The following is a 25,526-nucleotide window of genomic DNA, read 5'->3' on the forward strand; positions in this document are numbered from 1 at the left end:
GAACTAGAGTCCCGACACCCTCCCCTATTCAGAGCAGGGGGTGTCTGGGGTTCTCCCATTGACTTCCATTGTGCTCGGTAGAACACCCGAGCATCGCAAAGTGTTGCACACGAGCACCTTGGTGCTCGATCAATACTACATATAACATATTACATGTATCAGATTTTCTTTGTCTAACTGCTAAGTACTCCATAAAATTATTAAGAAGTTTCTAATGCTTTGAATTAAATTTAAATTTCTAGGTTGTCTTCGGTATCACAGAATTTGTGATCAATAATTTGGGGAAAAAATTCATTGAGAACCCACCAGTCGATCTTGCCACACTTTATCAAGACATGTCACCCTCTACACCATTAATCTTTATATTAAGCACTGGATCAGACCCAATGGGAGCATTTCAAAGATTTGCAAAAGAAAAGGGATACCTAGAACGGTAATCAAGATTTACATTTTCACACATTTTATATAATTTATTAAATTTTGGTAATACTGATTGATGTATATGTATTTCAGCACTAAGTTCCCTTCTCCTCTGCTTTCGGTCCCAACTGGACCAGTCAGTGGTCTTAGTGGTGACGAGTGCAGGCACGTCACTTCGCCACTGCCACTGCTGAGGCCATTGATTGGCCAGCAGCAGACACATACTGTACGTGTAGATTAGAGATGAGCGAATTTCTTTAAAAATTCGATTCAGCCCATTCGCTGAATTTTCAGAAAAGATTTGATCTGAATTTATTCGCAGCGAATCGCGTTAATGAACAGCTATTTCCTGGCTGCAGAGAGCATGTATAGTGATGTAGAACACTGTGCCTTGCAGTAACACGCATAGGGAGTCTGCTGTGGTAGTGAAACAATACTGTGAGTCAGTATGACACGCACAAGACAGGTGTCACTCTTAGAATCACTGCACACTTCACTTACTTGGGCATTTACAGGGCAAAAACTGACCAAATAACTCAAGTGTCAACTCAGCCTTACCTTTCGATGTTAGCGCCAGGTATAAAAAAAAAAACACATGCAGAGGCCCAAAATCCTACTGTAGCATGAAAGAGCACACTCCTTTTACACCATCGTCAGCTGATTCCAATAGATTTCTACAGAACCTGTTGTATTAAATGCTTATACAAGTAGAGCCCCCCTGACAGAGTGGAGAGGGTGTCAGCAGTAAGTTTGTGTTGACGTCACTGATTATTTTACCCTTCCTCTGATCCGTCAGAACAATAACAGCCCAAAAACGGATCCTGTCTGTTGAGCATCCTCCTTCACTCGGTCTGCATTTGGTCAGTATGCCATCAGTATTGCTAAAGCCCCAAAAAAACTTGAGTGGATCCAAAACAGAGATGACACCTGAATGGAATATTTGCATGTCTTCTGTGTTTTGTACCCACTCCTGCTTTTGGCTACCAAATCAAAAGCCAATTCTGATGGAACCAAACAGGCCTTACGCTGCTACACAGACAGGATCCGTTATGCGTCTCATTTTTCATTCCTTCTGACAGATCAGAAGAAGGGTCAAATAAATGATGATGTCAGCCAGGCCAAAAAGGCAAAATAGTGGCCCAGTCATGGAGTGGGGAGGGTGGGAGAACTTCTGTCTATCCCAATGACATTGGGGTAAAGTAGCAACAGCATGGGGAGACCACAGAGTGGCCCAGTGACATAGTGGGGAGGTGGCAGCTGCATAGGGAGACCACAGAGTGAACCATTTACATAGTGTTAAGGTGGTAGCAGCACGAGGAAGCCACAGAGGGACCCAGTGACATAGTGTTGAGTTAGCAGCAGCATGAAGAGGCCACAGACTGGCAAGGTGACATAGTGTGGAGGTAGCAGCAGCAGCATGAGGAGGCTACGGAGTGGCAAGGTTACATAGTGTGGAGGTGGCAGCATCAGTAGCATGAGGAGGCCACAGAGTGACCCAGTGACATAGTGTTGAGTTAGCAGCAGCACAAGGAGGCCACAGAGTGGCAAGGTGACATAGTGTGGAGGTGGCAGCAGCAGCAGCATGAGGAGGCCAAAACCACAGAGTGGCACAATGAAAGTATGGAGGGGGCAGCTGCATATGGAGACCACAGAGTGACCCAGTGACAGAGTTGTGAGTTGGCAGCAGCATGAGGAGACCACAGAGTGGTAAGGTGATACAGTGTGGAGGTTACAGCAGCAGTGGCATGCGGAGGCCACAGAGTAGCCCAGTGACATAGTGTTGAGTTAGCAGCAGCATGAGGAGGCTACAGAGTGGCAAGGTGACATCGTGTGGAGGTGGCAGAACCAGCAGCATGAGGAGGCCACAGAGTGGCAAGATGACATAGTGTGGAGGTGGCAGCAGCATGAGGAAACCACAGAGTGGCCCAGTGACATAGTGTTGATTTAGCAGCAGCATGAGGAGGCCACAGTTTGGCAAGGTGACATAGTGTAGAGGTGGCAGCAGCATGAGGAGGCCATAGTGGCCCAGTGACATAGTGTTGATTTAACAGCAGCATGAGACCACAGAGTGGCAAGGTGACATAGTGTGGAGGTGGCAGCAGCAGAATGAGGAGATCTGAGTGGTGAGGTGGCAGCAGCATCAGGAGACCATAGAATGACCCGGTTACAGAGTGGGGAGGTGGATGGCAATAACTGTACCCGCTGACGATGGTGGGTGTAAGAAGGAGCACTTGGCATCAGATGTGTGGCATCAGGCGGGTGGCAGCATCAGAATAGTAGCTGAGGTAGGTAGCCAAAAGAAACTAGTCTCTTTTGTAAAGGTTTGGGTGAGACGGCATGGATGATCTAATCTGATGCATTAGGCATTGGTGGGTGGCAATCCTGGCTGATCCATGCCTGATTCATCTTGACAAAGGTCAGTCTCTCCACATTTTGGGCGAACAGGCGAGTTCTCCTTGGGGTAACTATGGCCCCCGCTGCATTAAACACCTGCCCTGATGCCACACTACTGGCTGGGCAGGACAGCTTTTCCAGGGCAAACTTGGCCAGTTGCGGCCACAAATCCAGTTTTTCCCAGTAGTCCAGCGGATCTTTAATGTGGGGTGGCAGGATGCTGTCCAGGTTTGCCACCACCTGCTGGTTCAGGTTCTGCTCCAGGTCTAGCTGCTGCTGCTGGTGAGTAGTTTCTTCACTAGGTGGGTTAAGAAAGCTGCTCATCATCGACTCTAGACTCAAGTTGCTGCTGATGGAGGTAGTACTGCTTCTACCCCCCCCCCTCCTCCACAGCAGCCATTGCAGTGGAACGAGAGCGCAGAGGGCCCGGTCAGACCTGCGAGACGATGGACAATGGCGCAGATAGGCAGTGGCCAACTGATTACATAGGATGTCTTTATAGTAGTTCAGTTTGTCCTCCCTCTCAGCGGGTGTAAAAAAGGCCCCCATTTTAGACCGGTAGCGATGGTCCAACAAGGTGGAGCAGAAGTCATCCCTCTGCCGAATGGTGACAATTCGGCTGTCACTACCCAAGCAAGTGAGCATGCAGCGGGCCATTTGCGCAAGTGACTCGGAGGGACTCCCTGCCTCCATCTCCACTGCATACTGCCACGGTGTGCCTGGGTCATATGCCTCTTTTTCCTCATGTCCCTCTTGCTCCTCCGGCTGCTCCTCCTCCTCCTCTCCTGTCACCTGTGTAGAAAAACCACAGGTGACAGGTCCAGCTCCAATGTCCTCCTCCTCCTCCAGTTCAGCCCCCACAGGGCTCATGTGTCCGTGAGAGTGTACTCCTGCACCAGGTCCATTCACGCATCTTAAACCTAAAAGTATTAGAATACCTCCCCCACAGGATTCTCCAGCTCTAGACCTTTTTAACAAACTAGTGGTAGATCAGCTTGAAATACTTGAGGGAGTGAGTAAAATAGGGCCTAATAATCTTAGTAAGGATCAGCTAGATGCGTTAAGAAATCTGGAATCTGATAAAAAATATTGGCCCAGATTCAGGTAGATTTGCCCATTACTTACACCTGAGCCGCTCAGCTGAATTTCTCTGCGCTGGAGCAATTTTGCCAAATTGCCACCTGATTCAGGAATCGTTTGTTCATTTAATTTGCTCCTGTTTAAGGCAAAGCTGAGGGCGCAAGGCCGTGCAAGTCAAAGTGGGTGTGCCCCTATGTAAATGAGGAATTTTCGGCTCAGCAGAGGTTTGCTAGCATAATTTCAGGGCAAATCCTGCTCAGCTGCTTGCACAGAGCAAATAAATAGGAGCAGACTTGCGCAGGTTCTTTGCTGAATTTCATCCTGCTTTTTCCTCCCCCCCCTCCTCCCCCCACCCCTCCATCCCCACCCCATGCCTCCTCCGCACCACGGAGATTGAGGAGCCAGAGCCGGGGCACCCTTGGCCCAAAGAAAAAAACAAAAAAATAATTTTATGTCTACATTTTTTTGCTCAACACAATATGATTTTTTTATTATTTTTCTATATGCTCAGGGTATGAGATTATTTTTTATTTATATGCTCAGGATATGAGTTTCTATTTTTTATTTATATGCTCAGGATATGAGTTTTTATATTTATTTGTAGTCCCTACACCCGAAAATGTGGGTGCTCTGCTTGTTCAGATCGTCTGTCTAGGTGCTGCTGAAGTTGCGCGCTCCTTCAGATGACATTTGGCCATCTTTTGCTAACTTGCCCCTGCTTTTAACAGGAGCAAGTTTGCCCAGGGAAAAAAGCTTGCAAGCTTCCAGCGCAAGATGCGCATCACACGCGCATGTTTCTGAATCATCGGCAGTACCTAATTTGCATATTCGCTGAGGGAATTCCATGAAGGCGCAACTTACACCCCGCGCAAAATTGCACGAAAATTGCGCAGGAACAGCTAGGCTGCGTGCGCGGGAAAATGGCCGCATTTCAGGCTTAACTGGTTTACAGAATCAGCCGCAAATTTGCATAGGAGCAAATCAGTACTTGCGCGGCGCAAATCACACTTGTTCCCGCGCAAGTGCTTCTTGAATCTGGGCCATTGTGTGTAAACCATCTGATAAAGGTGGTTATGTTGTGATAATTAGGGATGAGCGAACCCGAACTGTATAGTACATTTTCGTAAAAGTCCGGGTTCGGGTTCGGTGTTCGGCGCTTTCTTGGCGCTTTTTGAAAGGCTGCAAAGCAGCCAATCAACAAGCGTCATACTACTTGCCCCAAGAGGCCATCACAGCCTTGCCTACTATTGGCATGGCTGTGATTGGCCAGTGCAGCATGTGACCCAGCCTCTATATAAGCTTGGGTCACGTAGCGCTGCACGTCACTCTGCTGATTCAAGCATAGGGAGAGGTTGCAGCTGCGACGTTAGGGCGAGATTAGGCAGATTAACTCCTCCAAAAGACTTCATTCTGTGATCGATCTGCAGCTGTGGATCATTGAAGTGCTAATATCGACTTGCTCACTTTTTTGAGGCTGCCCAGAGCGTTTTTAGATCACTTTTTTCTGGGGTGATCGGCGGCCATTTTGTGACTTGTGGTGCGCCAGCACAAGCTATCACCAAGTGTATTTAACCATCAATAGTGTGGTTATTTTGTGCTATATCCTACATCAGCTGCAGGCTGAGCCTGTGTCACCGAAGTGCATTTAACCATCAACAGTCTGGTTATTTTTTGGCCATATACTACATCTATTGCAGGCTGAGCCTGTGTCACCCAAGTGCATTTAACCATCAATAGTGTGGTTATTTTTTGGCCATATACTACATCAGGGGCAAGTTGAGCCTGTCACCCAGCGCCTAAAAAATAGACCTGACATTTCTATTCAACCAAATTTGTACTGTTTTAGCTGGTCAAGTTATTTGTAGTGACCGTAAAAGCACAGTTTTTGTTCTGGGTTGAAAAACTATTCCCAAATTTGCCATTCTCAAAATAACTAGTTTCTGCTATATGAGGCCTACTTGAAATCTATCCCAAAAAGGATATCTTACATTGAAGGTGCTGATAGTGTCATTCAGAAAAACCTAAGACACACGCTACCGTGCAGATAGAAGTCTAATTCTGTGATTAAACCTATACCTGTCACACAGCGCAAAAAAAAAAACAGGCCTCACATTTCTATTCAACCAAATCTGTACTGTTTTAGCTGGTCAAGTTATTTGTAGTGACCGTAAAAGCACACTTTTTGTTCTGGGTTGAAAAACTATTCCCAAATTTGCCATTCTCAAAATAACTAGTTTCTGCTATATGAGGCCTACTTGAAATCTATCCCAAAAAGGATATCTTACATTGAAGGTGCTGATAGTGTCATTCAGAAAAACCTAAGACACACGCTACCGTGCAGATAGAAGTCTAATTCTGTGATTAAACCTATACCTGTCACACAGCGCAAAAAAAAAACAGGCCTCACATTTCTATTCAACCAAATCTGTACTGTTTTAGCTGGTCAAGTTATTTGTAGTGACCGTAAAAGCAAATTTTTTGTTCTGGGTTGAAAAACTATTCCCAAATTTGCCATTCTCAAAATTGTGGTGAACGGGAACAATGAGGAAAACATCTAATAAGGGACGCGGACGTGGACATGGTCGTGGTGGTGTTAGTGGACCCTCTGGTGCTGGGAGAGGACGTGGCCGTTCTGCCACAGCAACACGTCCTAGTGTACCAATTACCTCAGGTCCCAGTAGCCGCCAGAATTTACAGGGATATTTGGTGGGGCCCAATGCCGTTCTAAGGATGGTAAGGCCTGAGCAGGTACAGGCATTAGTCAATTGGGTGGCCGACAGTGCATCCAGCACGTTCACATTATCTCCCACCCAGTCTTCTGCAGAAAGCGCACAGATGGCGCATGAAAACCAAGCCCATCAGTCTGTCACATCACCCCCATGCATATCAGGGAAACTGTCTGAGCCTCAAGTTATGCAGCAGTCTCTTATGCTGTTTGAAGACTCTGCTGCCAGGGTTTCCCAAGGGCATCCACCTAGCTCTTCCCCAGGGGTGGAAGAGATAGAATGCACTAATGCACAACCACTTATGTTTCCTGATGATGAGGACATGGGAATACCACCTCAGCACGTCTCTGATGATGACGAAACACAGGTGCCAACTGCTGCGTCTTTCTGCAGTGTGCAGACTGAACAGGAGGTCAGGGATCAAGACTGGGTGGAAGACGATGCAGGGGACGATGAGGTCTTAGACCCCACATGGAATGAAGGTCATGCCACTGACTTTCACAGTTCGGAGGAAGAGGCAGTGGTGAGACCGAGCCAACAGCGTAGCAAAAGAGGGAGCAGTGGGCAAAATCAGAACACCCGCCGCCAAGAGACTCCGCCTGCTACTGACCGCCGCCATCTGGGACCGAGCACCCCAAAGGCAGCTTCAAGGAGTTCCCTGGCATGGCACTTCTTCAAACAATGTGCTGACGACAAGACCCGAGTGGTTTGCACGCTGTGCCATCAGAGCCTGAAGCGAGGCATTAACGTTCTGAACCTTAGCACAACCTGCATGACCAGGCACCTGCATGCAAAGCATGAATTGCAGTGGAGTAAACACCTTAAAAACAAGGAAGTCACTCAGGCTCCCCCTGCTACCTCTTCTGCTGCTGCCGCCTCGACCTCTTCTGCTGCTGCTGCCGCCGCCTCGGCCTCTTCCTCTGCCTCTGGAGGAACGTTGGCACCTGCCGCCCAGCAAACATGGGATGTACCACCAACACCACCACCTGCGTCACCAAGCATCTCAACCATGTCACACGGCAGCGTTCAGCTCTCCATCTCACAAACATTTGAGAGAAAGCGTAAATTCCCACCTAGCCACCCTCGATCCCTGGCCCTGAATGCCAGCATTTCTAAACTACTGGCCTATGAAATGCTGTCATTTAGGCTGGTGGACACACACAGCTTCAAACAGCTCATGTCACTTGCTGTCCCACAGTATGTTGTTCTCAGCCGCCACTACTTCTCCAAGAGAGCCGTGCCTTCCCTGCACAAACAAGTGTCCGATAAAATCAAGTGTGCACTGCGCAACGCCATCTGTGGCAAGGTCCACCTAACCACAGATACGTGGACCAGTAAGCACGGCCAGGGACGCTATATCTCCCTAACTGCACACTGGGTAAATGTAGTGGCGGCTGGGCCCCAGGCGGAGAGCTGTTTGACGCACGTCCTTCCGCCGCCAAGGATCGCAGGGCAACATTCTTTGCCTCCTGTCTCCTCCTCCTCCTACTCAGCTTCCTCCTCCTCTTCTTCCACCTGCTCATCCAGTCAGCCACACACCTTCACCACCAACTTCAGCACAGCCCAGGGTAAACGTCAGCAGGCCATTCTGAAACTCATATGTTTGGGGGACAGGCCCCACACCGCGCAGGAGTTGTGGCGGGGTATAGAACAACAGACCGACGAGTGGTTGCTGCCGGTGAGCCTCAAGCCCGGCCTGGTGGTGTGCGATAATGGGTGAAATCTCGTTGCAGCTCTGGGACTAGCCGGTTTGACGCACATCCCTTGCCTGGCGCATGTGCTGAATTTGGTGGTGCAGAAGTTCATTCGCAACTACCCCGACATGTCAGAGCTGCTGCATAAAGTGCGGGCCGTCTGTTCACGCTTCCAGCGTTCACACCCTGCCGCTGCTCGCCTGTCTGTGCTACAGCGTAACTTCGGCCTTCCCGCTCACCGCCTCATATGCGACGTACCCACCAGGTGGAACTCCACCTTGCATATGCTGGACAGAATGTGCGAGCAGCAGCAGGCCATAGTGGAGTTTCAGCTGCAGCACGCACGGGTCAGTCGCACTGCGGATCAGACACACTTCACCACCAATGACTGGGCCTCCATGCGAGACCTGTGTGCCCTGTTGCATTGTTTAGAGTACTCCACCAACATGGCCAGTGGCGATGACGCCGTTATCAGCGTTACAATACCACTTCTATGTCTCCTTGAGAAAACACTTAGGGCGATGATGGAAGAGGAGGTGGCCCAGGAGGAAGAGGAGGAAGAGGGGTCATTTTTAGCACTTTCAGGCCAGTCTCTTCGAAGTGACTCAGAGGGAGGTTTTTTGCAACAGCAGAGGCCAGGTACAAATATGGCCAGACAGGGCCCACTACTGGAGGACGAGGAGGACGAGGATGAGGAGGAGGTGGAGGAGGATGAGGATGAAGCATGTTCACAGCGGGGTGGCACCCAAAGCAGCTCGGGCCCATCACTGGTGCGTGGCTGGGGGGAAACACAGGATGATGACGATACGCCTCCCACAGAGGACAGCTTGTCCTTACCTCTGGGCAGCCTGGCACACATGAGCGACTACATGCTGCAGTGCCTGCACAACGACAGCAGAGTTGCCCACATTTTAACGTGTGCGGACTACTGGGTTGCCACCCTGCTGGATCCCCGGTACAAAGACAATGTGCCCACCTTACTTCCTACACTGGAGCGTGATAGGAAGATGCGCGAGTACAAGCGCACGTTGGTAGACGCGCTACTGAGAGCATTCCCAAATGTCACAGGGGAACCAGTGGAAGCCCAAGGCGAAGGCAGAGGAGGAGCAAGAGGTCGCCAACGCAGCTGTGTCACGGCCAGTTCCTCTGAGGGCAGGGTTAGCATGGCAGAGATGTGGAAAAGTTTTGTCACCACGCCACAGCTAACTGCACCACCACCTGATACGGAACGTGTTAGCAGGAGGCAACATTTCACTAACATGGTGGAACAGTACGTGTGCACACCCCTCCACGTACTGACTGATGGTTCGGCCCCATTCAACTTCTGGGTCTCTAAATTGTCCACGTGGCCAGAGCTAGCCTTTTATGCCTTGGAGGTGCTGGCCTGCCCGGCGGCCAGCGTTTTGTCTGAACGTGTATTCAGCACGGCAGGGGGCGTCATTACAGACAAACGCAGCCGCCTGTCTACAGCCAATGTGGACAAGCTGACGTTCATAAAAATGAACTAGGCATGGATCCCACAGGACCTGTCCATCCCTTGTGCAGATTAGATATTAACTACCTCCCCTTAACAATATATTATTCTACTCCAGGGCACTTCCTCATTCAATACTATTTTTATTTTCATTTTACCATTATATTGCAGGGCAACCCAAAGTTGAATGAACCTCTCCTCTGTCTGGGTGACGGGGCCTAAATGTGTGACAGTGGCCTGTTCCAGTGGTGGGTGACGTGAAGCCTGATTCTCTGCTATGACATGAAGACAGATTCTGTGCTGACATAAGGCCAGATTCTCTGTTACGGGACCTCTCTCCTCTGCCTGGGTGCCTGGGCCTAAATATGTGACAGTGGCCTGTTCCAGTGGTGGGTGACGTAAAGCCTGATTCTCTGCTATGACATGAAGACTGATTCTGTGCTGACATAAGGCCAGATTCTCTGTTACGGGACCTCTCTCCTCTGCCTGGGTGCCTGGGCCTAAATATGTGACAGTGGCCTGTTCCAGTGGTGGGTGACGTAAAGCCTGATTCTCTGCTATGACATGAAGACTGATTCTGTGCTGACATAAGGCCAGATTCTCTGTTACGGGACCTCTCTCCTCTGCCTGGGTGCCTGGGCCTAAATATGTGACAGTGGCCTGTTCCAGTGGTGGGTGACGTGAAGCCTGATTCTCTGCTATGACATGAAGACAGATTCTGTGCTGACATAAGGCCAGATTCTCTGTTACGGGACCTCTCTCCTCTGCCTGGGTGCCTGGGCCTAAATATGTGACAGTGGCCTGTTCCAGTGGTGGGTGACGTAAAGCCTGATTCTCTGCTATGACATGAAGACTGATTCTGTGCTGACATAAGGCCAGATTCTGTGTTACGGGACCTCTCTCCTCTGCCTGGGTGCCTGGGCGTAAATATGTGACAGTGGCCTGTTCCAGTGGTGGGTGACGTAAAGCCTGATTCTCTGCTATGACATGAAGACTGATTCTGTGCTGACATAAGGCCAGATTCTCTGTTACGGGACCTCTCTCCTCTGCCTGGGTGCCTGGGCCTAAATATGTGACAGTGGCCTGTTCCAGTGGTGGGTGACGTGAAGCCTGATTCTCTGCTATGACATGAAGACTGATTCTGCGCTGACATAAGGCCAGATTCTCTGTTACGGGACCTCTCTCCTCTGCCTGGGTGCCTGGGCCTAAATATGTGACAGTGGCCTGTTCCAGTGGTGGGTGACGTGAAGCCTGGTTCTATGCTATGACATGAAGACAGATTCTGTGTTGACATAAGGCCAGATTCTCTGTTACGGGACCTCTCTCCTCTGCCTGGGTGCCTGAGCCTAAATATGTGACAGTGGCCTGTTCCAGTGGTGGGTGACGTGAAGCCTGATTCTCTGCTATGACATGAAGACTGATTCTGCGCTGACATAAGGCCAGATTCTCTGTTACGGGACCTCTCTCCTCTGCCTGGGTGCCTGGGCCTAAATATGTGACAGTGGCCTGTTCCAGTGGTGGGTGACGTGAAGCCTGATTCTCTGCTATGACATGAAGACTGATTCTGCGCTGACATGAAGCCAGATTCTCTGCTATGGCATGAAGAGACTGATTCTCTGCTGACATGAAGCCAGATTCTTTGCTATGGCATGAAGAGACTGATTCTCTGCTGACGTGAAGCCAGATTCTCTGCTATGGGACCTCTGTCCAATTGATATTGGTTCATTTTTATTTTTTTTATTTTAATTTTAATTCATTTCCCTATCCACATTTGCTTGCAGGGGATTTACCTACATGTTGCTGCCTTTTGCAGCCCTCTAGCTCTTTCCTGGGCTGTTTTACAGCCTTTTTAGTGCCCAAAAGTTCGGGTCCCCATTGACTTCAATGGGGTTCGGGTTCGGGTTCGGGATGAAGTTCGGGTCGGGTTCGGATCACGAACCCGAACATTTCCAGGAAGTTCGGCCGAACTTCTCGAACCCGAACATCCAGGTGTTCGCTCAACTCTAGTGATAATGGACCACCCAACATATCAAAATATGCGTTTGAGACTCCTAGATGATAGGACTTGTTATTCTATTCTTCCATCTAATCCAACAGCTAGTTTTTCTGACCAACTTAAATCCATCCTTATAGAAGCCTTTGAGAATGGTTGGTTGATTTTGAGGGATGAGTTGAAATTCCTGATACCATCACATCCACAAATTCCAACATTCTACTCTCTTCCAAAAATCCACAAGGGGCACCCTCCCCTTCTGGGACGTCCCATTGTGTCAGGGGTGGGTTCTATCACTCAGCATCAGTACGTATGTTGACAACATTTTACTTCCTTTTGTGTCAGCCTTACTCTCATATATAAGGGACACTACAGATCTACTACTGAAGATCGATAATATTCATGTAGATGACAATGTACTTTTAGCTTCCATTAATGTAGAGGCCTTGTAGAGGCCTTGTATGCGTCGGGACAAGCTACAAAAGGACAAGCTACTAAGAAAGGACAAGTACCTTTAACCTCAGTTGACAGGGTCTAAATAGGCGACAGTGAGGGCTTAGCCACAGAGAGCTGGGGTCTCCCCTTTTGGGGCGGGTGCTCTGCCTGTAGGCAGCGGTAAATTGAGTGACACACTAGGGATTTTTTTCCCCACCTCCCCCTGTCCTGACTTCACCTCTCATTTACCCTACGGCCAGGTCCACGGTCTTCAAACTGTGAGTTGCCGCAATTTTCTTTATCGGATTGTATTATCCTGGATACGTCCTAAGTAAGGCTTTGTCAAAATATCTGACATAGTTTATTATTAATTACATTGATATGGGGTATTATTTTAACAATCGATAGTAAAAGTTACATTTTATATGAAAAGTCATTTTTCCTCTGTGATCTTCAGTGAGATGTAGGCGCCACGTCTCAAATCCCCTGACCAGCCAGATTTACCAGCATCTTTTCCAGGATATGAAGCAGTGGAATGATGATGTTTATCCCGTAGTCCTGGCGACTGACAAATAACGTGCCATCCTCAAAGGGCCTGAGCAAACGGCAGGTGTCACGCATGAGCTGCCACTGGCTGACATCGAAGTTACACAGGGGAGAACTCCTGTCTGCTTGGATCATCAAGAAAACGTTTATGGCCTTTCTCTGTTCGTATAGTCGATCCAACATATGGAGGGTGGAATTCCAACGGGTGGAAACTTCGCATATCAGCCTATGTTGGGGGACCCTGTTCTGCCTCTGCAGCTCAAGGATGGTGTACGAGTGGCTGAAATGCATGCAAAGTTTCCTGGCCATTTTTAGGATGTCTTGCAAATGGGTGGAAGACTTCATGAACCGCTTGACAACCGTGTCCTCAGCCTCAGAAGTGGATGCTGAGGACACAGTGGAGAATGAGGAGGCAGAGGCGGACATTGTCGCAGGATTAGCGTTGTGAGAACGTGGAGGCAGAAGCAGCGTCACCTGGCCAAGTTGCTGGTGTGGCTGGGCAGGAACCACATTTACCCATTGGGCCTTAAAGGACATATATTGTCCTTGACCATAGTTACAGCTCCACACCTCGGCGCTGCCGTGCACTTTGGCAGGCACCAACAGGCTCAAGGACTGGCCCACCTTCTGTTCTACATATTTGTGAAGGGCTGGTACTGCCTTTTTGGCAAAGAAATGATGGCTTGGGACTCTCCACCTCGGCTATGCACAAGCCATCAGTTCTCTGAAAGGTGCAGAGTCCACCACTTGGAAAGGGAGAGACTGCAGCACCAGCAACTTGGCCAGTAGCACGTTCAGCTTCTGCGCCGTTGGATGAGTGCCCGCATACTGTTCTCTTAGAAATCATTTCGGTGATTGATTGCTGATGGAATGACTGATGAGAAGTAGGAGGGCGAGGAGCAGGAGCATCAGGACCGGTAGATGATGGGAAGGACAGACAGCTCTCTTTGGCTGAGGTGGTGGAGCCTTTACTGCCTGAAATCAGGTGAGTGCCACTGGGTGATGCAGCGGTTGCTGCAGCAGGCTGGAGCACCACATTGGAGCCACTGTTCACCCAGGCCACTTTATGGTCACGCTGCATATGTTGCCACAGGGCCATCGTGCCAACATTGGCACCCTGGCCACGCTTCACCTTCTGCCCACAGATTTGTCAAATGGCCATGTTCACCTCCTCTTGTGGCTTAACAAAACACTGCCTCACCGCCGAGTAGGTAATTTTACCCCCAACACTCCGCACTAACTGACTGCTACCGCCGCTGCCTCCGTGTACCCCTGCACCACTACTTTCCAGGCAGGTAGGCTTCTGCAAAGCGGGTGGTCTACCCCGGGTATGTTTGGCTCCCGACCTCCTACTGCTGCCATCCTGTTGACTTCCGGCCACGCTACCGACTTGCTGGCTCCGCCGCGTCTTCACACGCAAGCTGCCATCCTCTTCTCCCGATGATGATGAAGCCCCTTCGTCACCCGGCTCCCAATTGCGATCGGCCACATCATCGAGTACTGTCTGCATGTCACTGATGTCCTCCTCAACGGTCTCTGAGCCAGGAGCCTGACCGCTCGCAATACCAGCTCCCACACCACTCTCCTCATCACTACTTGCCCGCCTACCGGAGGAAGCGGCAGATGTCTACTCCAGATCTTGGCTGGGCAGTAGCTGCTGACTGTCCTCTAATAGCTCATCCTCGCTGTGTAGTGGAGCTGAGCCCATAGCATATGATACTTCTCTGTCTGAGGGAACAGAAAAGGACAGAGGCAGGTTGAGGACAGGTGAGGTCACAGGGCCTGCTACAGGGCCATGTCAACTAAGGGTTGTGTCTGACGAACCCACTGACTCTTGGCTGGGGGTGTCTGATGTCAATTGGGACGAAGTGGATATCCGAGTGAACCATTCAAGAACCACTGGGTTGCTGGTCAAGGCACGACCGCTAGCTGACACTGGGAGCTCAGGCCTCTCGATGTGACCCCTGCTACCACACCCCCTTACTCTGCTGTGACCTGTCCCTGCGCCAGAAACATTTAGGACTCTGCCCCTCCTCTGTGCAGGGCCTGTCACTTCTATGGCTGTCATACTGTTAGATTTAATAAGTAAATAAAAAGAAAATTAATACACCCCAAAAAAGGCAGTCATTTTGTCACTTCACCACACAACGGCTAATAAGCCCTCTTTTTCCCCCACTAATACACGCCAAAAAGGCTTTAGAACATATAACTGCACCACTGAATGGCAAATAATTCTTAATTTTTGCCACTAATACATGACAAAAAAGGCTTTAGAACATATAACTGCACAAATGAACGGCAAATAATACTTTTCCCCCCCAACTAATACATGCCAAAAAGGGCTGTAATTTTCTCACTTCACCACACAATGGCTAATAATCCCTTTTTTCCCCACTAACACATGCCAAAAAAAGGCTTTAGAACATATACTGTAACTGCACCGCTGAAAGGCAAATAATACTTCCCCCCCCACTAATACACGTTAAAAAGGGCTGTAATTTTCTCACTTCACCACACAACAGCTAATAAGCACTAATACACGCCAAAAAAGGCTTTAGAACATATAACTGAACCGCACAAGGGCTAATAAAATGTAGAAATAGTAGTAATATACCCTGTTAATGGCTGTATCACAGAGCACTTGCACCCCAATAAAAAGAACGGTTTGCTGGAATTACAGAGGTATTATCTATTGCAAACCTGAAAGCAGCAGTATAATGGCAATTTGGATCTCCAGTCAGTGCAACAAGGTGTAATGATTCCTCCCTATCCTTTTCCTACACTTCTAATGATCTTTCCCTGAACTTCTATTCAGCAAAATAAAAGTTTTTAAGTCTTTCCTAGCACTGTGCCTAGCGCCTGCTGACATCTCTCCCTGCACTAAGCACACTGGAAAATGGCAGAATCCAAAATGGCTGAGGCTATTTATAGGGCTGTGACATCACAGGGCTGGCTGGCTGCTGATTGGCTGTATGCATGGCATTGTGGGTGATTCCTCGTTCCCAGAGTTCTTTGCTCCATGTCCTAACATGTGCAGCAGCCATTTTAGGAAAAAATGAAGCGTGAGGAAATTCTGATTCAGTGCGAATCAAATTTTTCCTGAAATTCGGATCGAATTCCACTTCATTAACTTCGATTCGCTCATCTCTAGTGTAGATGGCATGTCACACTACTAGTCTATACTATATTTTTATTTAAGTTAAAAAAAAAACAAGTACAATACAATCAGGGCCGGTGCAAGGATTTTTGTCAACACAAGCGAAGCTACATTTTGCCCCCCCCCCCACCAGAACTCAGTGGGGGTGTGGTAAAAAGGAGGGAGAGAAAAGTGACATGGGGTGGGATGAGAAATGTGACACGGAGGGGGGGGAATGTGACATGGAAAGGGGGGGATGTGACATGGAGGGGGGGGGAAATGTGACATGGAGGGGGAAAAATGTGAGATAGGGGGGTAATGTGACATGGAGGGGGAGAGAAATGTGACATAGGGGGATGATGTGCCATGGGGGGGGAAGAAATGTGACACAAAGGGGGTGATGTAAAAAGGAGGGGGAGAAATGTGACATGGAGGGGGAGAAATGTGACAATTCTCCCCCATGTCACATTTCTCCCCCTCCATGTTACATTTCTCTCCCTCCATCCATGTTACATTTCTCTCCCTCCATCCATGTTACATTTCTCTCCCTCCATCCATGTTACATTTCTCTCCCTCCATCCATGTTACATTTCTCTCCCTCCATCCATGTTACATTTCTCTCCCTCCATCCATGTTACATTTCTCTCCCTCCATCCATGTTACATTTCTCTCCCTCCATCCATGTCACATTTCTCCCCCTCCAATCCATCCATGTCACATTTCTCCCCCTCCATCATGTCCATTTCACTACACCTCCCATGTCACATTTCTCCCCCTCCATCCATCTCACATTTCTCCCCCTCCATCATTTCCATTTCACCTCACCCCCCAGTCACATTTCTCCCCCTTCATCCATGTCACATTTCTCCCCCTGCTCCATCCATGATGTCACATTTCTCCCCCCTCCATCCATGTCGCATTTTCCCCCCTCCATCATGTTCATTTCACCACACCCCCATGTCACATTTCTCCCCCTCCAATCCATCCATATAACATTTCTCCCCCTCCATCATTTCCATTTCACCACACCCCCCAGTCACATTTCTCCCCCTTCATCCATGTCACATTTCTCGCCCTGCTCCATCCATGTCGCATTTTACCCCCTCCATCATGTTCATTTCACCACACCCCCATGTCACATTTCTCCCCCTCCAATCCATCCATATAACATTTCTCCCCCTCCATCATTTCCATTTCACCACTCCCCCCATGTCACATTTCTCCCCCTCCAATCCATCCATTTAACATTTCTCCCCCTCCATCATGTCCATTTCACCACACACCCCAGTCACATTTCTGCCCCTCCATCCATGTCACATTTCTCCCCCTTCATCATGTCCATTTCGCCACACAACCCAGTCACATTTCTCCCCCTCCATCCATGTCATGTTTCTCCCCCTCCATCATGTCCATTTCACCACACACCCCAGTCACATTTCTCCCCCTCCAGCATGTCCATTTCACCACACACCCTCATGTCACATTTCTCCCCCTCCATCCATATTACATTTCTCCCCCTGCTCCATCCATGATGTCACATTTCTCCCCCCTCCATCCATGTCACATTTTTCCCCCTCCATCATGTCCATTTCACCACACCCCCCAATGTCACATTTCTCCCCGCGGGCTGCACAGACAGACTACTCAGAGACATTTGTCCAATTGTCTTGTCCCCCCTGCATTAATATCAACACCACAAAGAAATGAGTAAACTAATTTCCCATAAAAGTACTGTTTATTAAATAATGCCAATAAAATCACATAGTATTTTTAGACAATAAATACATATTCCGTTTTAACTTTAGTAGAAATATCTAATAGCTAGTGCCACCTTCAATCGCAAATGAATAATAACCAGCTTTCTAGGATGATACATGAAAATGAATAGTCAGAGCAGGCTGAAGTGACATCTTGAGAAAGGCATCCTCGGTAATAGAATCAGTTCCTGCACACATCTATTAGTGTTCAAATCCTAATACAGTCAGGTCCATAAATATTGGGACATGGACACAATTCTAACATTTTTGGCTCTATACACCACCACAATGGATTTTAAACGAAACAAACAAGATGTGCTTTAACTGCAGACTGTCAGCTTTAATTTGAGGGTACATCCAAATCAGGTGAACGGTGTAGGAATTACAGCAGTTTGCATATGTGCCTCCCACTTGTTAAGGGACCAAAAGTAATGGGACAGAATAATAATCATAAATCAAACTTTCCCTTTTTAATACTTGGTGTCAAATCCTTTGCAGTCAATTACAGTCTGAAGTCTGGAACGCATAGACATCACCAGACGCTGGGTTTCATCCCTGGTGATGCTCTGCCAGGCCTCTACTGCAACTGTCTTCAGTTCCTGCTTGTTCTTGGGGCATTTTCCCTTCAGTTTTGTCTTCAGCAAATGAAATGCATGCTCAATTGGATTCAGGTCAGGTGATTGACTTGGCCATTGCATAACATTCCACTTCTTTCCCTTAAAAAAACTCTTTGGTTGCTTTTGCAGTGTGCTTTGGGTCATTGTCCATCTGCACTGTGAAGCGCTGTCCAATGAGTTCTGAAGCATTTGGCTGAATATGAGCAGATAATATTGCCCGAAACACTTCAGAATTCATCCTGCTGCTTTTCTTCAGCAGTCACATCATCAATAAATACAAGAGAAGCAGTTCCATTGGCAGCCATACATGCCCACGCCATGACACTACCACCACCATGCTTCACTGATGAGGTGGTATGCTTAGGATCATGAGCAGTTCCTTTCCTTCGCCATACTCTTCTCTTCCCATTACTCTGGTAAAAGTTGATCTTGGTCTCATCTGTCCATAGGATGTTGTTCCAGAACTGTGAAGGCTTTTTTAGATGTCGTTTGGCAAACTCTAATCTGGCCTTCCTGTTTTTGAGGCTCACCAATGGTTTACATCTTGTGGTGAACCCTCTGTATTCACTCTGGTGGAGTCTTCTCTTGATTGTTGACTTTGACAGACGTATACCTACCTCTTGGAGAGTGTTCTTGATCTGGCCAACTGTTGTGAAGGGTGTTTTTTTCACCAGGGAAATAATTCTTCGGTCATCCACCACAGTTGTTTTCCGTGGTCTTCCGGGTCTTTTGGTGTTGCTGAACTCACCGATGCGTTTCTTCTTTTTAAGAATGTTCCAAACAGTTGTTTTGGCCACACCTAATGTTTTTGCAATCTCTCTGATCGGTTTGTTTTTGTTTTTTCAGCCTAATGATGGCTTGCTTCACTGATAGTGACAGCTCTTTGGATCTCATCTTGAGAGTTGACAGCAACAGATTCCAAATGCAAATAGCAGACTTGAAATTAACTCTGGACCTTTTATCTGCTCATTGCATTTGGGATAATGAGGGAATGACACACACCTGGCCATGGAACAGCTCAGAAGCCAATTGTCCCATTACTTTTGGTCCCTTAACAAGTGGGAGGCACATATGCAAACTGCTGTAATTCCTACACCGTTCACCTGATTTGAATGTAAATACCCTCAAATTAAAGCTGACAGTCTGCAGGTAAAGCACATCTTGTTAGTTTCATTTCAAATCCATTGTGGTGGTGTATAGAGCCAAAAATGTTAGAATTCTGTCGATGTCCCAATATTTATGGACCTGACTGTATCTGCTGTGTAATTTGAAGAGTAGAAATAAGGCACATCATACCTTAGCAATAGTTAGTGAAGTGGTTGGTGAAGTGGCCGCTAGCTCCTCGACGTGCGTTTCGCCGTCTCGCTTCCTCAGGAGAAGTGAAAGGTTAGAGGGGAATATAACTGGTTTTAAAGGAAGTGACTCCAATGAAAAGTAGCGCTTTGTATCATGTGATTAATGATCGCTGATCAGCTGGTACGGCGCATGACGAATCCCCCTCCATTCATGTCACATTGTCACCCTGAACCCCCCCATTAATGTTCTTCTGTTATGTTATGTAAGTAAAAACATTATGCGCTCTGCTCTGCACTCAAAGCTCAATGATCGTCGGAAGTCCGTCTGGTCTGGGCCTGGCTGTGTGAGTCACTGTCTGTCACAGACTCACACAGTCACCAACAGCTCTGCTCCAGTGTGGCTCCAGTCTTCAGACCTCCGCTCCAGTTGCTGCCGTCCGCTGCCACAGCGCCACTCGCCAGTCACACCCCCCTTGACCCCATGACCGTGTTGCGGGCCGCTCTGTGATGACTGTCTAGACCTGCATCAGATTTAGACCTCATGCACACGACCGTATTTTTTTGCGGTCCGCAAAAATGGGTTCTGTTTTTCCGTGATCCGTGACCGTTTTTTCGTCCGTGGGTCTTCCTTGATTTTTGGAGGATCCACGGACATGAAAAAAAAGTCGTTTTGGTGTCCGCCTGGCCGTGCGGAGCCAAACGGATCCGTCCTGAATTACAATGCAAGTCAATGGGGACGGATCCGTTGGACGTTGACACAATATGGTGCAATTTCAAACGGATCCGTCCCCCATTGACTTTCAATGTAAAGTCAGGAGTTAATATACCATAGGATCGGAGTTTTCTCCAATCCGATGGTATATTTTAACTTGAAGCGTCCCCATCACCATGGGAACGCCTCTATGTTAGAATATACCGTCGGATTTGAGTTACATCGTGAAACTCAAATCCGACAGTATATTCTAACACAGAGGCGTTCCCATGGTGATGGGGACGCTTCAGGTTAGAATATACTAAAAGAACTGTGTACATGACTGCCCCCTGCTGCCTGGCAGGTGCTGCCAGGCAGCAGGGGGCAGCCCCCCCCTGTAGTTAACACATTGGTGGCCAGTGGGCCCCCCCTCCCTCCCCTGTAGTTAACTCGTTGGTGGCCAGTGGGCCCCCCCTCCCTCCCCTGTAGTTAACTTGTTGGGGGCCATCGTTGGTGGCCCCCCTCCCTCCCCCTCCTAATTAAAATCTCCCCCCCTATCATTGGTGGCAGCGGAGAGTACCGATCGGAGTCCCAGTTTAATCGCTGGGGCTCCGATCAGTAACCATGGCAACCAGGACGCTACTGCAGTCCCGGTTGCCATGGTTACTTAGCAATTTGTAGAAGCATTATACTTACCTGCGAGCTGCGATGTCTGCTTCCGGCCGGGCGCTCCTCCTACTGGTAAGTGACAGGTCTGTGCGGCGCATTGCTTAATGACCTGTCACTTACCAGTAGGAGGAGCTCCCGGCCGGACGCAGACATCGCAGCTCGCAGGTAAGTATAATGGTTCTACAAATTGCTAAGTAACCATGGCAACCGGGACAGTAGTAGCGTCCTGGTTGCCATGGTTACCGATCGGAGCCCCAGCGATTAAACTGGGACTCCGATCGGTACTCTCTGCTGCCACCAATGATAGGGGGGGAGATTTTAATTAGGAGGGGGAGGGAGGGGGGGCCACCAACGATGGCCACCAACGAGTTAACTACAGGGGAGGGAGGGGGGGGCCCACTGGCCACCAACGAGTTAACTACAGGGGAGGGAGGGGGGCCGGCTACACTGGCCACCAACGAGTTAACTACAGGGGAGGGAGGGGGGCCCACTGGCCACCAACGAGTTAACTACAGGGGAGGGAGGGGGGCCGGCCGCACTGGACACCAACGAGTTAACTACAGGGGAGGGAGGGGGGCCCACTGGCCACCAACGAGTTAACTACAGGGGAGGGAGGGGGGCCCACTGGCCACCAACGAGTTAACTACAGGGGAGGGAGGGGGGCCGGCCGCACTGGACACCAACGAGTTAACTACAGGGGAGGGAGGGGGGCCCACTGGCCACCAATGAGTTAACTACAGGGGAGGGAGGGGGGGGCCGGCCGCACTGGCCACCAATGTGTTAACTACAGGGGGGGGTGTCTGCCCCCTGCTGCCTGGCAGCACCTGCCAGGCAGCAGGGGGCAGTCATGTACACAGTTCTTTTAGTATATTCTAACCTGAAGCGTCCCCATCACCATGGGAACGCCTCTGTGTTAGAATATACTGTCGGATCTGAGTTTTCACGAAGTGAAAACCCAGCTCTGAAAAAGCTTTTATGCAGACGGATCTTCGGATCCGTCTGTATTAAAGTAACCTACGGCCACGGATCACGGACACGGATGCCAATCTTGTGTGCATCCGTGTTCTTTCACGGACCCATTGACTTGAATGGGTCCGTGAACCGTTGTCCGTCAAAAAAATAGGACAGGTCATATTTTTTTGACGGACAGGATACACGGATCACGGTCTCGGCTGCAAAACGGTGCATTTTCCGATTTTTCCACGGACCCATTGAAAGTCAATGGGTCCGCGAAAAAAAACGGAAAACGGCACAACGGCCACGGATGCACACAACGGTCGTGTGCATGAGGCTTTATCATAGTGGCTCAGGCTGGATGATAATTCTGGTGCAGGGATAGAAAGTTTTCACTGACAGTAAGGGCCCATGCACACAAACGTATTTTATTTCCGTGTTGCGGACCGTATGTGGAGCCATTTAATGGGTCCGCAAAAAAAAACCTGAAGTTACTCCGCGTGCAGTCCGTTTCCGTATGTCCGCTCCACAAAAAAATGTAATATGTCCTATTATTGTCTGCATTACGGACAAGGATAGTGCTGTTCTATTAGGGGCCAGCTGTTCCGTTCCACAAAATACGGAATGAACACGGACATCATTCGTATTTTTTGCGGACCACAAAATACATACGGTTGTGTGCATGAGCCCTAATTGTCACCCTTTTAGCTTTTTTACTAATCTACAGCGCTGATCTCCTCACTTTCTGTAGTCGGGCAGCAGCTTTTCTCGTGCTATCATCAAGCACCTGCATCTCCCAAGAGTGCATTGCAGTCAGCTCTTATGAACACCTTATCATGTCTTCCTCCCCTACATAGAAAATAATTCCTCATACACACAACATCAGAGATAACTCTATCGCATGTAATGCCCCTGCCTCAATTTCCTTCTCCACTGTCTAGAAACAGAGATATAGCTATATATTTCTATGAATTTAGAAGTAGGCTTGAATGAATAGAAGGTTTCTGGGCTGCTGGGTAGCATCTCCTAGCAAACACCAGTAAAAAAAACGTTGCATCCGGGTGCCTTCTGTTTTTCACACAAGCCCCTTTCACTTGTATGGAGCCGGGGCTGTACCAGACATATGGAAATGAATGGGTCAGGATTCAGTCTGGATGCTATGTGTTCGCTATACGCATTGAATCCTGACAGAAAACTCGACCATGTGAAAGAGTCTTTAGGGTTTGCTGCATGTTAATATTGTGTGTTTTTCATGCAGTGCTGCTTCCCTATAAGTGAACGGGGCTTGCATGAAAAATTAAAGGCATCTGGATACAATGTGTTTTTCACTGATGGATGCTAGAAGATGTAGATTGTTAAGCCTCATCCACACTTCCGTTTTTCATGGACATGTGCTGTCCACATTTTCCATGGACAGCACACGTACCCATTGATTTGTCAATGTGTCAGTTCACACATCAGTATTTTTTACTGACCGTGGGTCTATCAATCCAACGATTAATCGAGTACTCTAATAACAAAAAGCTAATTAAAAGAACGTTTTTCTTTATAAAAACTCCTCAGCCCCCTCCCCCGTGCCATCATCTTCCCCCCATGCCATCAGCTTCCTCCCCAGTGCCATCAGCTTCCTCCCCAGTGCCATCAGCTTCCTCCCCAGTGCCATCAGCTGCCCCCCCAGTGCCATCAGCTGCCGCCTCAGTGCCACCAGCTGCCCCCTAGTGCCACCAGCTTCCCCCCCACTGCCACCAACTGCCACCCCAGTGCCATCAGCTTCCCCCCAGTGCCATAAGCTTCTCCCCCAGTGCCATAAGCTTCTCCCCCAGTGACATAAGCTTCCCCTCATGCCATAAGCTCCCCCCCTAGTGCCATCCGCTACCCCCCTTAGTGCCATCAGCTTCCCCCCTTAGCGCCATCAGCTGCCCCCTCAGTGCCATCAGCTGCCCCCTCAGTGCCACCAGCTGCCCCCTCAGTGCCACCAGCTGCCCCCCCAGTGCCACCAGCTGCTCCCCAGTGCCACCCCAGTGCCACCAGGTGCCCTCAGGTGCCACCCCAGAGCCATCAGGTGCCACCCCAGTGCCATCAGCTGCCACCCAGTGCCACCAGCTGCCACCCCAGTGCCATCAGCTGCCACCCAGTGCCATCAGGCTCCCCCCAGTGCCATTAGCTTCCTTCACAGTGCCACCAGCTGCCCCCAGTGCCATTAGCTGCCCCCAGTGCCATCAGCTTCTCCCTTTAGTGCCATCAGCTTCTCCCTTTAGTGCCATCAGCTTCCCCCTTTAGTGCCATCAGCTGCCCCCTCAATGCCACCAGTTGCCACCCCAGTGCCATTAGCTGCCACCCCAGTGCCATCAGCTTGCCCCCCAGTGCCATCAGCTTGCCCCCCAGTGCCACCATCTGCCCCCCCGGTGCCACCAGCTTGCCCCCCAGTGCCACCAGCTTGCCCCCCAGTGCCACCAGCTTGCCCCCCAGTGCCACCCACTGCCCCCAGAGTACTGTACAGTGCAGTGCGGTGCAGGCCAGCAGGTGACCACGGAGCGGTGAATAATAGCAAGCTCTTCACTCCCGCTCCGTGATCACATGACACAAACGAATCCTAGATGCAAACAATTTGCATTGAGGATTTTTTTGTGTCGAATTACTCGATTCAATCGAGTAATCATTTCAGCCCTACACGGAGGCATGCGCTAGTTTGGTTCGTGATGAGGATCTATGGGTCCATGAAAATCACAACACGGATGGCATCTGCGGTGCGTATGTTTTTCATGGAAGACAGATAGGAAATTAATTTTCATCTGATGGTCAACCAATATTAACCGGACAGATTAATATCAAAAACATCGGACCCCCAAGGAGTCATAATAATCACCAAAAAAATGAATGAAAATAACTTACATATGTATGAAGATCCAAACAACTTTATTGTAAGTATATATAAACATATAAACAATACATACATATATAATAAAACAGGCAGCACAAGGCGGGACACACAGATGAGTAGCAGGACCCAAGGAGAGGCCGGGAGATCGATGCACGAAATAACAGGGAAAAAGAATGCTAGCTGAAAGAGCATACCTCAAAACCTCATAGCAGCAACGCCCCAAACAAAGTGCAAAGGAGGCGATTGTAGAGATTGAGGTTGAAATAAAAAGGACAAAGTATAAACATACCCTGGATGGTGCAGAGATCTCTCGGCCGACTCCTGACCCAACGCCGTTTCGCCAGCAGATCTGGCTTCCCCGGAAGAAGCCAGATCTGCTGGCGAAACGGTGTTGGGTCAGGAGTCGGCCGAGAGATCTCTGCACCATCCAGGGTATGTTTATACTTTGTCCTTTTTATTTCTTTTTCCCTGTTATTTCGTGCATCGATCTCCCGGCCTCTCCTTGGGTCCTGCTACTCATCTGTGTGTCCCGCCTTGTGCTGCCTGTTTTATTATATATGTATGTATTGTTTATATGTTTATATATACTTACAATAAAGTTGTTTGGATCTTCATACATATGTAAGTTATTTTCATTCATTTTTTTGGTGATAATTTTCATCTGAGCAACGTCCGTGGATTATGGATGACACACGGATGGTAAAAACGGACACGTGGACCATCCACGGATCCTCCGCGGACATCTTCATGAATTAAATAAGGAC

General features: G+C 48.9%; 1 protein-coding gene across 1 annotated transcript in view; it reads left to right on the forward strand.

The window, feature by feature from the left end:
- The window catches only part of DNAH6 (dynein axonemal heavy chain 6), a 381,291-nt gene that overhangs the window by 258,700 nt on the left and 97,065 nt on the right, over nucleotides 1-25,526 (forward strand). Inside the window, exon 64 of the mRNA XM_040418030.1 lies at nucleotides 243-433. Within this exon, the coding sequence (XP_040273964.1) occupies nucleotides 243-433 (191 nt within the window). The remainder of the gene's footprint in view (nucleotides 1-242; nucleotides 434-25,526) is intronic.

Source organism: Bufo bufo, chromosome 2 (genome assembly GCF_905171765.1).
Source record: "Bufo bufo chromosome 2, aBufBuf1.1, whole genome shotgun sequence".
NCBI lineage: Eukaryota > Metazoa > Chordata > Amphibia > Anura > Bufonidae > Bufo > Bufo bufo.